Here is a 13703-nt window from a genome sequence, read left to right as displayed (position 1 = left end):
GACCTGTAATTTAATTTTTATTAGTAAGAACTGAATTAGAAACCTCTCTAATTGACATTGTTACTTGTAAGAATTGAATTGTAGAGCTCTCTAATTTAATTTTAATTCTTACTAGTAAGAATGCAACTTTAGAGCTCTCTAATTCAATTGTCACTAGTAAAAATTGCATTAAAGAGTTCTCTAATTGTGATTGCAAATGCTCATCTTCATACATTATGTAATCACGTTGGAAAAAGTATGGTAGGGCGAAAAACTTATTTTAAAACTTATTTTCTCTTTTTAATTTTTTATTATTTTTTTTTACTTTTTTTGGAAAGGGCGTTTAACTTTCTTTGAATGTTCGCTTTGTAAACAGTGGGTCGGTACTTTCAGCTACATCATAAGTGACCTTTCCAACGTAACGCGTGAAGACATGGATGCAGAGCTAGTGCAAGACGAGCACTTGTGGTTAAAAAGTATAGAATTTATTTATTTTTTAGAAAATGGACAATCATTTCGCTACATAAGACCCTTATTCCTTGGCTGGGATCATGTAGAGCCCTTTGAAGCTGCATTGAAACTGAAATTTGGACCTTCAACCCGATGGCAACCCATTGAAGTGCACTACATGGAGAAAAATCCTGGAATGTTTTCCTCAAAACCTTAATTTCTTTTCGACTGAATAAAGAAAGACATGAACATCTTGGATGACATGGGGGTGAGTACATTATTAGGAAATATTTATTCTGGAAGTGAACTAATCTTTTAAATTGAAAATATTTAATTCAACATTTTGATGAAAGTATGTTCTTCATCAGTACAAGATTTAAATGTTAAATGTAATTAATTCTCTGTAGAACATTTAGTGCTTTCATTGTAATAATCTAGGAAAAATCTGTAAAAATAAAGCATTTACTCTAAGAAAACGGTAAAAAAAAATGACTGGCAGCTATGGCTGCCAAACAAAAACCATAAAATTAAAGTAAAATATTGTAACTGAAACAAGGAAAAATATGTAAAATAAGGGTTTTACACTGTAAAAAAAACGGTCAAATGACTGGCAGCTATGGCTGCCAAACAAAAACCGTAAAATTAAAGTAAAATAATATAATTGAAACAAGGAAAAATCTGTAAAATAATAGGGTTTTTTTCTGTAAAACCTTTAATGAAAATTTCTGTAAAATTAATGTTTTTGCACTTTATTTCAATTAAGATATTCTTTTACAGTTTTTGTTTGGCAGCCGTAGCTGACTGTCATTTGACCGTTTTTTTTTACAAGATTTTTTAGTGTTGTTCACCCTGATCAGACAGGATTTATTCCAAATAGGCATTTCTTTTCAAATCTTAGACGTCTTTTTAACATAATCTACATTCACAATGTAACAGAGGATTTGGCTATTCTTTCCCTTGATGCAGAGAAGGCTTTTTAAGTGATCTTATCTTTTTGCAGTGCTGAGAAAATTTAATATTGGTTATAACTTTGAAAAATGGATACAAATTCTTTATTATAAGCAATGTGCAAGACTTCTTACTAATAGGTTGCTCTCTCCATTGTTTCAACTACATAGAGACTCGAGACAAGTTTGCTCTTTGTCTCCTTTACTTTTAGTTTGGCACTTGAGCCTCTAGCACATACTATCCATTCTGATCCCATATATATGGGCATAACGCAAAGAGAACCTCAAGTAAATCTCACTATATGCTGATGACTACCTGTTATACATTACCAAACCTCAGTGTACCATTCCATCTATTCTAGAAATTATATCTCATTTTGGCACATTTTCAGGGTACAGGATAAACTGGTCTAAGAGTGAATTAATGCCTGGTTCAAGATTCCTCAGTTATTCAAAACTTCCCTTTTAAAATTGCAAATCATAAATTTACAGAGGAATTGAGGTCACAACAGGTTTTCAGTCATTATGTAAAGCTAATTTTCCCCTTCTTGTGACTAAATTGCTAAATAGTATTCCGTTTTGGAGATCCCTTACTATTTATTTGGTAGGAACGGTTAATGTTTTTTAATGTTTTAATTGATTTTTTCTTTCTCAAATCCTATATTTTTCCAAAATATCCCAAGATTTTTGCCCAAGATTTTCTTTAAACAATTGGATTCAATAATTATTCTTTTTTGTGGGATTATAAAGTTCAATGAATAAATAAATCTCACCTTTGCAAATCTAAAGCTGAAGGTGGGATGGCCTTTCCAAACTTATTTCTTTTTTTTATTATGCTTGTGCTTCATACTATCATAATGTGGTTAGATCACACTTTCAAACACTCCACTTGGATCCAAATGGAAAGAGAAGCATGCAGCCCATTTGACATTGGTGCGGTGATCCCATCACCTGCAAAGTTAGCTAAATTTGCCTATAATCATAATTGTATAACTTATATTCACATTTGGAAACAGATAATATCAAGTTTTAAAATAAAGTCCCTGTCTCTCCTCTTACCAATTGGAGGGAATCCCTCATTTGTCCCTTCTACTATGGACTCTGGATTTACACAATGAGATTTGGGTATCTGAACTCTTGGAGATTTAAATGGATCTTTTGCCTCCTTTAGCCAGCTGCAGGAACAAAATATTTTGTCTAAGAGTAATTTTCAGATATTTACAGATTAGGGACTATGTGAGGAAGCATGTCTCTTGTCTGGACGAGGTTCATCCTACTGAGTTTGATGAACTCCTAGGACTTGGATGTAGAGTTAGTCACTTATTATGTACACTTTATAATTCATTATTATGAAAGACTTAACCAACTACAGAGGGGATAAGATCACAATGGGAACTTAAAGTAAGGGAGAAGATAAGTGACGAGCTCTGGGTTAATGCATTAGAGCATATTCATAAATGGTCTATCAATTCCAGGCATTGCCTTATACAATTTAAGATCCTTCACTGACTTTATTATGCTAAAACAAAGTTACATAATTTTACATAACTATGTGATAAGTGTCAGTTTGAGGAAGCCACTCTCCTGCACAGTTATGTTTTTTGCCCCAAGTTAATTCCATTTTGGACTAATGTATTTAAAATTTTATCTGATATGTTTCATACTGAATTGGAGCCTGACCCACTCTTGGTGATACTTCAGACGCAGCTGACACAGAACAACATACGCTGTTTGCGTTCAGTGGATACTCTCCAAAATGGCGATACAGGGTGATGCGGAGGAGACGAATTGTTGAATAAAGTCTTTTTTTTTTTTTTTGCACACAAAAAGTATTCTCGTAGCTTCATAAAATTACGGTTGAACCTCTGATGTCCCATGGATTATTTTACCGATCTCCTTGCTACGTCTCTGGACTTGGGAACATTTCAGTTGCGTTACTGTCTATGCAGGGTCAGACAGCTCTCAGATTCCATCAAAAATATCTTAATTTGTGTTCCGAAGATGAACGAAGGTCCTATGGGTTTGAAACAACATGACGGTGAGTAATTAATGACAGAATTTTCATTTTTGGGTGAACTAACCCTTTAAGCAAATACTGACAATTAAAATTTTAGTAGGCTACTGATCGATCATCGAACTGATTAAAATAATGTTAGAATAAAATATAATTGACATCAACATGTCATGTTGGACTAATTTAAACACTTTTTGCGCCATGACGTAGTTATAATACATCATCATAACGCATTAATTATGCATGGCACACGCATAGGTTTGCCATTTATGTGCTCTGAAAGGATCATTTCTTAAAAAAAAATGAGTGAAAAAAGAAAATTATCAGGGGCACAAGGCAGGAAGCGACACAAAGAAGAGGAGCAGAAAAAAGAGCAATGTTAAGATTCTCAAGTTAATCACTGTGTATTTGCCCTTGATGTTTATGCAGTATTTTGAAATAACCTTTTTAGAACATCTTAACTGGCAACACTGACATTGTGGAACTTTTTTGCTTGAGTTAACTGCTTATTTAATGTTACTTTATTTTCTTTAAAATAAATGTAAGCTTATGTAATGTTGTTTTAATTTCAGTTACATTACTGCTTGCTTTTAATTCACCAAAAAGTGCACTAAATGTCTTTTGAAAGAGATCATGACTAGGACTATAATCTAGCATTCATGAATTAAAATTATTTAAGTTTAAGTAAGCCATTTTCCACTGTATGCACAAAATGGAAATGAAATGGGTATGCTAATTAGATTAGCTAGCTTGCTTGCTAACACCTACAAATAAATTACAATATGTAGCCTTTATTTTGTTGCCTTTGTTGTCTGTTAAGACTATTTCAGACATTCCATATTTCTCTTTGTTGTAATAAGTACTTGTCACTGTAGGCATAGTTGTGGATTGCATTTCTCTGTTTGGGAGTATAGCTCATGTCTGGCCTCTTCGATATTTTAACAGAATTTTAAGTGGGGGGGGGTCTAAAATCTTGCCTAGGGCCAGTTTTATCACCTATAGCAATTACAAAGTGAAGGACCAGAGAGACACTGCATACATTTCAATAATAATCAACAAAGGGAAGAGGGGAAAAAACAGACAGAAAGACTGAGGCCTGTAATGCTGTTAAAGCAAAATGTCTCTGATGGCCTATGATGACCATATGATGCAAGTAGGGGAAACCATGCAAGAAAATCTTGCTTTGTTTACTGTCACCTAAGCAAAAGTTAATTATTATAGGTTATTAATTCATGTGCCTTAGAGATACAGTCCTGGGCAGTGTGACTTCCCCCAACTGTGCTAAATTATTAAATGATTAAACAATTTGTGGTATAATTGGCCTAGAGACTTCCAAATAATCCCAGTGGGGAGATTATTAAAATAAGTGTTAACTGTGAATCGCCGTCATGAGGCCTACTGTCAGTGGAGTATACTGGAATTATTTATCTGTTTTCTTTACACCAATCACTCGAAAAGTACAGATTGTCTTAAAGTAAATGTACAGGTTTACTTTACCACATATTCTACATAAATTATACACAAGGTTAATTAGTTTCTTTCATTATCTGGTTTTCAAATGCTAACTTCTTACCTCTAAGCATGATTTACAGATTACACTTAATGTGCAAACACATGCAACTCAAGATAAAAAAAAAAAGCTAACCATTTTTAATACACATAATACCAGGTGTCTACCTATTCTACCTATTGTTGGTTATAGTGCGGAGCGCATATAAAATTGCCAAAGCCAAACTTTTTTTTAAATTGCAAATTTAACAAAACATTATTTCAATACATTTTTAATGACACATTTGTATAATTAAAATGAAGCGTGTTGCCAAGCTCATAAACAAAAACAAACAAGATATTTTTTTAATTATACAGAAATTGTGCAGAAATGTAATTTGTAAAATGTAAAATGTAATTGCATTTGATTATACTTTCAATAAAACATTCGCAAAGGTTTGTAAAAGTCACCTTTGTCATTAAAATAACACAGTCTCAGTATACTAAAAGTAGTAGAAAAATGGGTAAGTTAGTTCATCCCTTTGGTCACTAGTTAGTAGCCTATAAGAAACGCAAGAGGTATATGGTCTTTGTCATCGACCAACCACAAAATTCCCCGCCTTATTAAGAGGGAAAAAAATGTGCCTTAAATATCTCTGACTTTGACATATTTTTGGAGAGCGTAAAAAGACGTATTGTAAGTCAATTATTTTACTGGTATAGAGATCAAATCAGATGCTTTTCCAGTTCACTCAAAAACTTGATTAGATGATAATGTGATCATTTTTCTTCCTTATTATGTTTTTTTAAAAAAAGATAAAATGCTACAGATAAAAAGAAAAAAAATTATGATTCTGTTATCCAATGTTGTATATTAATGTAATATTGTAAAATGTTGTACACTGTTCTAATTTTTCATATTTTTCATTTAGCCATCAGATCATCATGTCATCAGGAAACATCAGCTTTGTTAAGGACTTTTTTATCGTTGGTTTTCCTGGGCTTCAGCCAGAATACTATGGTGCAGTGGCTGCTCTGCTGCTTTTTGCCTATGTGTGTATCTTAGTGGGGAACGGAACATTTATAGCACTTTTTACTCTTGAAAAATGCCTTCATAAACCTATGTATTATATCATCTTAAACCTGGTTGTAAGTGATTTATTATTCAGCACCACTACCTTACCAAAGATTATTGCTAGATACTGGTTCCAAGCTGGTAGTATTTCATTCACTGGTTGCTTCATTCAAATGTATTGTGTGCACTATTTTGGTTCAGTCAGTTCTGTTATCCTGGCAATAATGGCCTATGATAGGTATGTAGCCATCTGTAATCCTCTAAGATATCCTAATATAGTCACAAATTTGAACATTTTCTGTCTTTGTCTGGCTGCATGGGTGCTAACACACGCATGCCCTTTAATGATGGCAATAAGGGCTTACCCTCTGCCTTACTGTGCAGGAAACACAATTATACATTGTTACTGTGATCACATTTCTATCACATCACTTGCATGCACTAACAGGGCACTGTACGGAGTTCCAGCCTTTGCATTTGCTATGGTTGTGTTGCTCAGTCCTCTGGCCTTCATTGTTTTCTCTTACTGTGCCATCATTGTGGCAGTTTTGCGTATATCGAGCACTCAAGGAAGACTGAAGTCTTTCTCCACCTGCAGTCCTCAGCTCATCATAATTGCTCTCTATTTTCTACCCAGGTGTTTTATTTATTTGTCTAGCAACATTGGTATCAACTTCAGCACTGATTTGCGATTAGTCATTATTATGCTGTATAGTCTGTTTCCACCCATGATCAACCCCCTCATTTACTGTTTAAGGACAAAAGACGTGAAGGAAACCTTACTCAAAAGGATAAAAGTTTCAATGAATCCCCTATTTATTCCAACAAAAGTGAATGTATCCACTGTATGTGTGTAAATTAATACAGCAGTCATACATTAGAAGAAACAACAAAAACAAAATAGTATTAGATGTAAACATACTAAATTAGTAGAGAAACTGTGAGAAGATATAAGATTTCATCAGTTTTATCCACAAAATTTGTATCATTGAAGTCTGCTATATAGTATATTTTGAAAATTGCTATATTTCAACTAAACTATATTTCAAAAAACAAAGTCAAAAAGAAAAAAAAACTATTAAATATGTTTAAAACGATCTGTATACGAAACATCTGTTCCTAGTCAATAACTGTACTTTTGCACAACTGATGTACATTTTGTCTTAAATGTGATGTTTTAGAGGTTAAGAACTACATGGTAATTTTGTCACTGTCATTCATGCCATGGTCTTTACAATTTACAAGTCAGATATAAACAAACTGAGACTGTTACTGTGATCATGTCTCCATCACAACACTGGCATGCACTGACAGATCACTGTATAGTATTCCAGCCTTACTTCTTACTGCTCCATCTCCATACAGATTTCAGGTACTCAAGGAAGGATGAAGAATTTCTCCACCTGCAGTAAGGGCTTTCAGCAGAGTATAACTCTAGGCCAACATAAACACACCTAAACCAGCTAATCATGGTCATCAGGATCAGTAGAAACCTTTGTGTGCTGGAGCTAAACTCTGCAACCAAGTCACTCTCCAGGAGCCACTTTCCACCACCATCACTTTCCACACCATTAGGGACACCACAGATGTAAATATCCATAATACAGAGAAAATTATAACCATACTCGTATTGTTCACAATAGAATGATACCTTAATGGCAAGCAAATTGCAATGAAACAATCTTATGCGAGATCAACAAGAGTGACACTTTTGAATAGAACTGAAGAACACAAAAATTCCCAATTATAGTAATAAAACATGAGATAAATAAGAAAATATAACTGTGAATTACTCTGTAAATACAAAGACCTATTTTTAGTGTGATTTAGCACACTTAGACATCATTAGTGAAAAGCTGCGTGTTTGCAATAACAAAACCATCAATACATTTTTAACTTCAATCATCCGCTGCTAAAAATACAAGTCCTCTATCCATAATATTGCCTTTCTCAACTAAAAAGTCTTCTTGTTTGAATCAAGAAAGAAATATGCACAGATCAAGCACTGTTTACAAGCAAAAATAGGCCAAAACTGTTCTGAACAAAGAGGTAGGACATCATCAGGTAATGGACTTTTTCACTAGAGAAAGAGCTATTATGAATTATGGACGGATATCTTGGCCAGAAGCAATGGTTCAAAGTTAAAAACTTTAATGATGGATTTGTTTCTTAAAGACACAGCTTTTTGCTTCACAAGATGCTAACTGATGGACTGGATTATTCATGTTGTAGATTAGTGCGATGTTTTTAATCAGCAAATTTTAATTTTGGGGTGAACTATTCCTTTAACAAGCAGCATTTTCACTTCCCTTTTAAAGGTTGATAAGCTATTTTCATGATTACAGATCTGTATTGTTTGATTTGCCATACATTTTTCCCTGCTGTCCAGGGAACAGCAGAACAGGCCAGTGGACCACCAGCTGAGAACCACTGCATTGCTAAATTATGATATCTGAATAGCAAATTGAATTCTCAGCCTTTTAGGAGCCACTTAAAAACAACTGATATTTTATTACCGTACTGTTCTAATAGTATCTCAGTATAATGTTACAGTCCAGAGGGAATTCATTTGATGAATTAGTGCAGCTATTCACACAAATACAAACAGACACAAACACTTAGTTAAGTGATTAAAAAATGCCAGTTGCACTTTATAATAAGTATCAGTGGATAAATTTAAATTCTGATGCTTAAACTTTAATGTATTTTTTCAGATTTTCCCTTCCTTATTATTTTATTTTATTTTGACAGCCAGTGTGAAATTTTATCACATAGAGCCCATCCTGACGGTTATTGAAATCATTTTGATTCTTAAAGTTGCTTAAAAGATGTATTGTGAATATTGGAAAATAGTAATAAGAATAAAATAAGTGTATCCAAACATTTGACTAGTATAGTAAACAATTCAACCATGTATTTGTAGTGGTAAATAAGGGATGGGAGATTTAAAGGAATCGTGTGTATTACTTTGTCTCTGTCACCCTCTTCTGGATATGTTTGGGCTGTACAACAGACTAGCAGGTTATCTGTGTTACTTTTAGAGGCCTTTTGACACCCAAGTTTATGGTGGGCCTTTTTTTGAATTGCAGAATTTTTAGCTGAGTCTATTCTGAGAATTTAATAATTAAAATACAACAAAAAAAAATAGTGAACTATACAGATGTTTTGTTGGACACGTTTTCACTGGTCTGCAACTTGTAACTGTCATTGCAATCTTTACATTTTCTGGGATGCTGCTGAGTCTGACCTTAACTCTTACAGCCACTTAAGAAGTGCAGAAACTCTTTATATGACACCACCTTACTGAGCAGAACCAAATTCAATATAAGGTTCATGATGCCTGATAGTACAGCAGTGTTTAATACAATGATCACACAGATTTGTTCTCATATCCTGACTCTCTCTACAGTCGATTCCTCCAAAATATTAATACATCTAATACCTTATATATTGCTACACCACAACACACAATAAGAGTCTTAATTCTTATATTCCATATGGATTGTAATAATAGTATCTTGAGATATCTAAGATAATGAATTATGAATTGTTTTTATCCATTCACCCATGAAACGTAAGCTATTTAACATCTGGAGAGAAAAAACACATTTATATGAGGCATATCTACTGCAGCTAATCTAAATAAGGAATAAGAAGATTACTGTATGTGTATTCTGATGCTAACTTTTATTATTGAAGATGAATAAATCATTAATGACTTATATATTTTCTATTACTGTAAAAAACGTTTTCTGTGTTTGTTGTGAAACTTTTAGCAAGAGTTGCATAATCTTTGATTGAAAGATTAAGAGTGTTTATGTCTCAGAATGACTCTGTTTGTCAAACTTAAGTTGTTAAGCACTCATAATAGATGACTAACTATGTGTCGACACACAGGAGATCATGTAAAAACAGCTCTGACACCTGGGAGAATCCTGTCTCCCATCACCTTGAGTACTGTAGATCAAAACATAATTAAAAAGTTTTGTTTAGAAGGGCAGTGATTTTGTGACCTTAAGAAAAAAAAACTTTATTAACACTTTTTATTTTCCACTTGTTGTATCTTTTGGCATAATAGGTAGCCTATAATAGTTGCATAATAAAACTGGAGAAAGTTAACACCAATGCATAGGCTACTGTACACACACCCCTCTCTTCATTCCTCCCTTCAAGATGAACTCTTAAAATATTTTTTTTCTCTCTATCAACAGATAATCAAATGTCGTCTTTCTAACTTAGTTTGCTAACAGTAAATATACACCTCTACAGTCGTTTTTATTTGTTTTTGGTCAAACACGGTGGATGTAGACGAAGCCTGTTAGGCGTTTTCTGGCAGCTGTTAAAAACATTTCTAGAGTAATTATTCATTCTTATTTGATTTTGAGATAATTGTTTATGTTTCTGATGTGCAAAGTCAATGCGTAGTTATCGAACTTTCAAATAGAATAATAGGCTAATGTTACATACCTGAACATATTGTTTTTTGCTCCCGTTTATGTGATAACAGAGCTTACGTCCATGGCTTTTAGTCCCAATGTGTGTACATTTAGTGAAATAGCGATGTATTTACACGATTACTTGGTAAATAAAATGGGTTATCAAAAGGGTTTCAAATACAGGAACTGATCACTCACTCACAGACAATTCGCTGCAGATCCGTCAATCAAACTGCGAGCTCATAATTCCCGCTTTCCGATGACGACATACGGACATCATCACAAATTAAACATTCCTTAAAACAGACTCAAGAATATTATGTTTTCGAAGCCTTTTAATTCAAATTCAATACACTGGGACGATCTATAGTATGTTCTTAATAATATAGTGGCCTTTTTCATGTGTGCTTTGCTCACAATTAATTATTCTTTACAAACATCAGATGTGTAGATGTGTCCAAGCCTCTGTGTTAATTCAGCGTCTTGTTAGAATGAGCAATGACGACTTTGGCCGTTTCTGAGAAGTTATTGAATTGAAGTAACAATGAGGCAGCATAGTTATGTGTGATATTAATACAATACAACGTGTTAAAGCAACTGAATGTGGTCAAAGACTATAGGGACTTTGATCAGAGTATAGAAGACCTTCTACGTATACTCTTTGCTTTGATGTGGTCTTGTGAATTTTGATTACTTTGGAGCCCCCTACAGTTAAGTAAATGTAATTCACTGTTGTAAATATATCGCTGTCTTACTGTTTACCATAAATAAACGTACACAAATAAAACATGAAGCTAATGAATATGAGTACTACTGTGGGATTGGGGTTCTTAAAAAAAAGAATAAAGGATGTTTACATGAGAAATGCTAAACAAGTGTAGAGTTTAGAAGGTACAAATAATACAATAAGGCTATATGGCTAAAATCCACATTAGGTTGCAAAGGGAAGTTATTACAAACACCTGAAGTGACGTTTTGAAACTAACAGCATTATGAAACAGTAGCTATTAATCTCATAAATTGTCGCTTAGCTTACTGACATTTTGAAAAGGCGTGCATGATTAATGTGCCATGCAGGAACCTGGATCAAGCGCCAACAGTGAAAGGGCATTTCTAATTATTGTTGTTTATATGGCCTGTTTGTGTGTGTGTGTGTGTGTTTTTTTTTACTGATTTGTCCTGTTCCTGTTCTAGTGCAATAATATAATATAACAGAGTAAAATAGAACAATGCTTCCATATGGGCCTGATACACATGCGGTTTTTGCACTTGACCACTTCTTACATGACAAAAGTAGGCATGAAGATAGAGAATGTGTAGAACCTTTGGTTACACTGAGGCCTACCACGTGTTGTAAAATGTTTTACAGAGCTTTATGTACACATCTTGATTTTCGGTTCTTTGCATTTTAAAATAAACTTTTTATTTTTTGTTCACTACTTATGTAAGCGATTACACAATTTAATTAATTAAAATAAGTGATAAGCAGTTTTACACAACACACACTTATTTCTGCACCAATAAAATGCAATACTTCACGCTTTACTACCACATTAAATGTAATATCTAATTTAAATTACACTTAAGTTTTCCTGATCTTTCACTCGTGTCTAGTGTAGACAGGATATGACCACTAAATGCCACAGTTAACCAATCAGAATCAGTTATTCCAGACAGCTGTGTAGTTGATGGTATGAATATGATGACTGATTGCTATTCTAAAATGTGTCAGCTCCCTATATTATAATTTAACGGTTTTAGTGGCACTTCATAATTATTTATATCTTGAGAAATGTAGAGTAATTAAAAATGCATTATTCTAAGAGTCTGAATGGCTGAGAATTTAATTTCTAGTGAAAATATTTCAAAAACAATATTGATTTATCTGTTTAGCATTAGAGAATGAAAATCAAACACATGTCAGTTACTTTTCTATTAATGACTGATCATTTAGTTTTGATCAATGAAGAAAGTTGTGTGTGAGTGTTTTCAAACTTCTGAGCAAGAGTTGCATCATCTTTGATTGAAAGTGTTTTTGCTCCAGGGTAACTTCACACCTCACCTGATAATGAGCCACTTAGAGACACAGAGACATGTACAAACAAAATAATGTTTGATAAACAAAATGTCACTCAGTGATCATGAAGGAGGCCTGCCTCTTTGGGGACCAAGAACAACAAGCAAATTAGGACTCTGGGGAAAAGACACTTTTTATGGCAGCTGTATGCATGTTATTTACTGTTCATCAGCAACAAAATAATTGCTTTTATGATGTTTACAATTCATTTCATTGAATGTCTCCTAGCAATTAAACAGTAAAGGTCCAGAGAGACACCACATACATGTCAATTATAATCAACAAAGAGAAGGGAAAAAAAACTGACACAAAGACAGTGATGCTGTTAAAGCAAGATGTCATTAATGGCCTGCTTTGACAAGTAATCCATGACCAATGACCACCTGATGCAACCATGCAAGAAAATCCTGCTTTGCTTACTGTCACCTAAGCTGAAGTTAATTATTATAGGTTATTAATTCATATGCCCTAGAGATGTGCTAAATTATTAACAGATAAATCAATTTGTGGTAGAATTGGCCTAGATACTTCCAAATAATCCCAGTGGAGAGATTAAGATAATTGTTAACACTGTGAATCACTGTCATGTGGCCTGCTGTCTGTGGAGCATATGGAATTACACATTTACCAATTTTCTTAACACCAATCCCTCTGATAACACAGATGGTCTTTATCACATATTCTACATAAAGTGTATAGGCCTACACATTTGTTTCCTTCATCCAATTTTCCAGTTTTAACTTTAAGCATGTCTTAAATATAAGCCTAATGTACAAACACACGCAGCAAAGCCAGAAAAAAATTAAAGGGGTCATATGATGCGATTTCAATTTTTCCTTTCTCTTTGGAGTGTTACAAGCTCTTGGTGCATAAAGAAGATCTGTAAAGTTGCAAAGACTAAAGTCTCAAATCCAAAGAGATATTCTTTATAAAAGTTAAGAGTCAGCCACGCCTACCTAAAACGGCTCGTTCTAACACGCCCCCACATACCTACGTCACGATCTGGGAAGATTTGCATAACACCGCCCAAATGTTCACGCAAAGAAAGAAGACGTAACTTTTATTCTCGCTGTAGTATAGTTGCTGCCGCCGCCATGTCGTGAAGGCGCTATGTGATTCGTTGTGAAAGCGAAACTACTTTGTTTGGCCTTCCAAAAGAGGACGATATCCGCTTCGTCATGCCTAGAGCTGATCCGTGCTGGTAGCTGAGGAAATAAATCAACTTCGCGCTGTGGAT

General features: G+C 34.0%; 1 protein-coding gene across 1 annotated transcript in view; it reads left to right on the top strand.

Annotated features, from left to right (window-relative positions):
- The first annotated feature begins 5823 nt into the window (after nt 1–5823).
- LOC107746668 (olfactory receptor 2AT4-like) overlaps nt 5824–13703 on the top strand; it is a 9895-nt gene continuing 2015 nt past the window's right edge. Inside the window, exon 1 of the mRNA XM_016560973.1 lies at nt 5824–6590. Coding sequence (XP_016416459.1) covers nt 5824–6590 — 767 coding nt within the window. The remainder of the gene's footprint in view (nt 6591–13703) is intronic.

This window comes from Sinocyclocheilus rhinocerous, unplaced genomic scaffold, assembly GCF_001515625.1.
Source record: "Sinocyclocheilus rhinocerous isolate Xijiao unplaced genomic scaffold, SAMN03320098_v1.1 scaffold259, whole genome shotgun sequence".
In the NCBI taxonomy this organism is placed as follows: Eukaryota; Metazoa; Chordata; class Actinopteri; order Cypriniformes; family Cyprinidae; genus Sinocyclocheilus; species Sinocyclocheilus rhinocerous.
The sequence above is the reverse complement of the archived record's forward strand: the minus strand, read 5'-3'. Positions and strand labels throughout refer to the sequence as shown.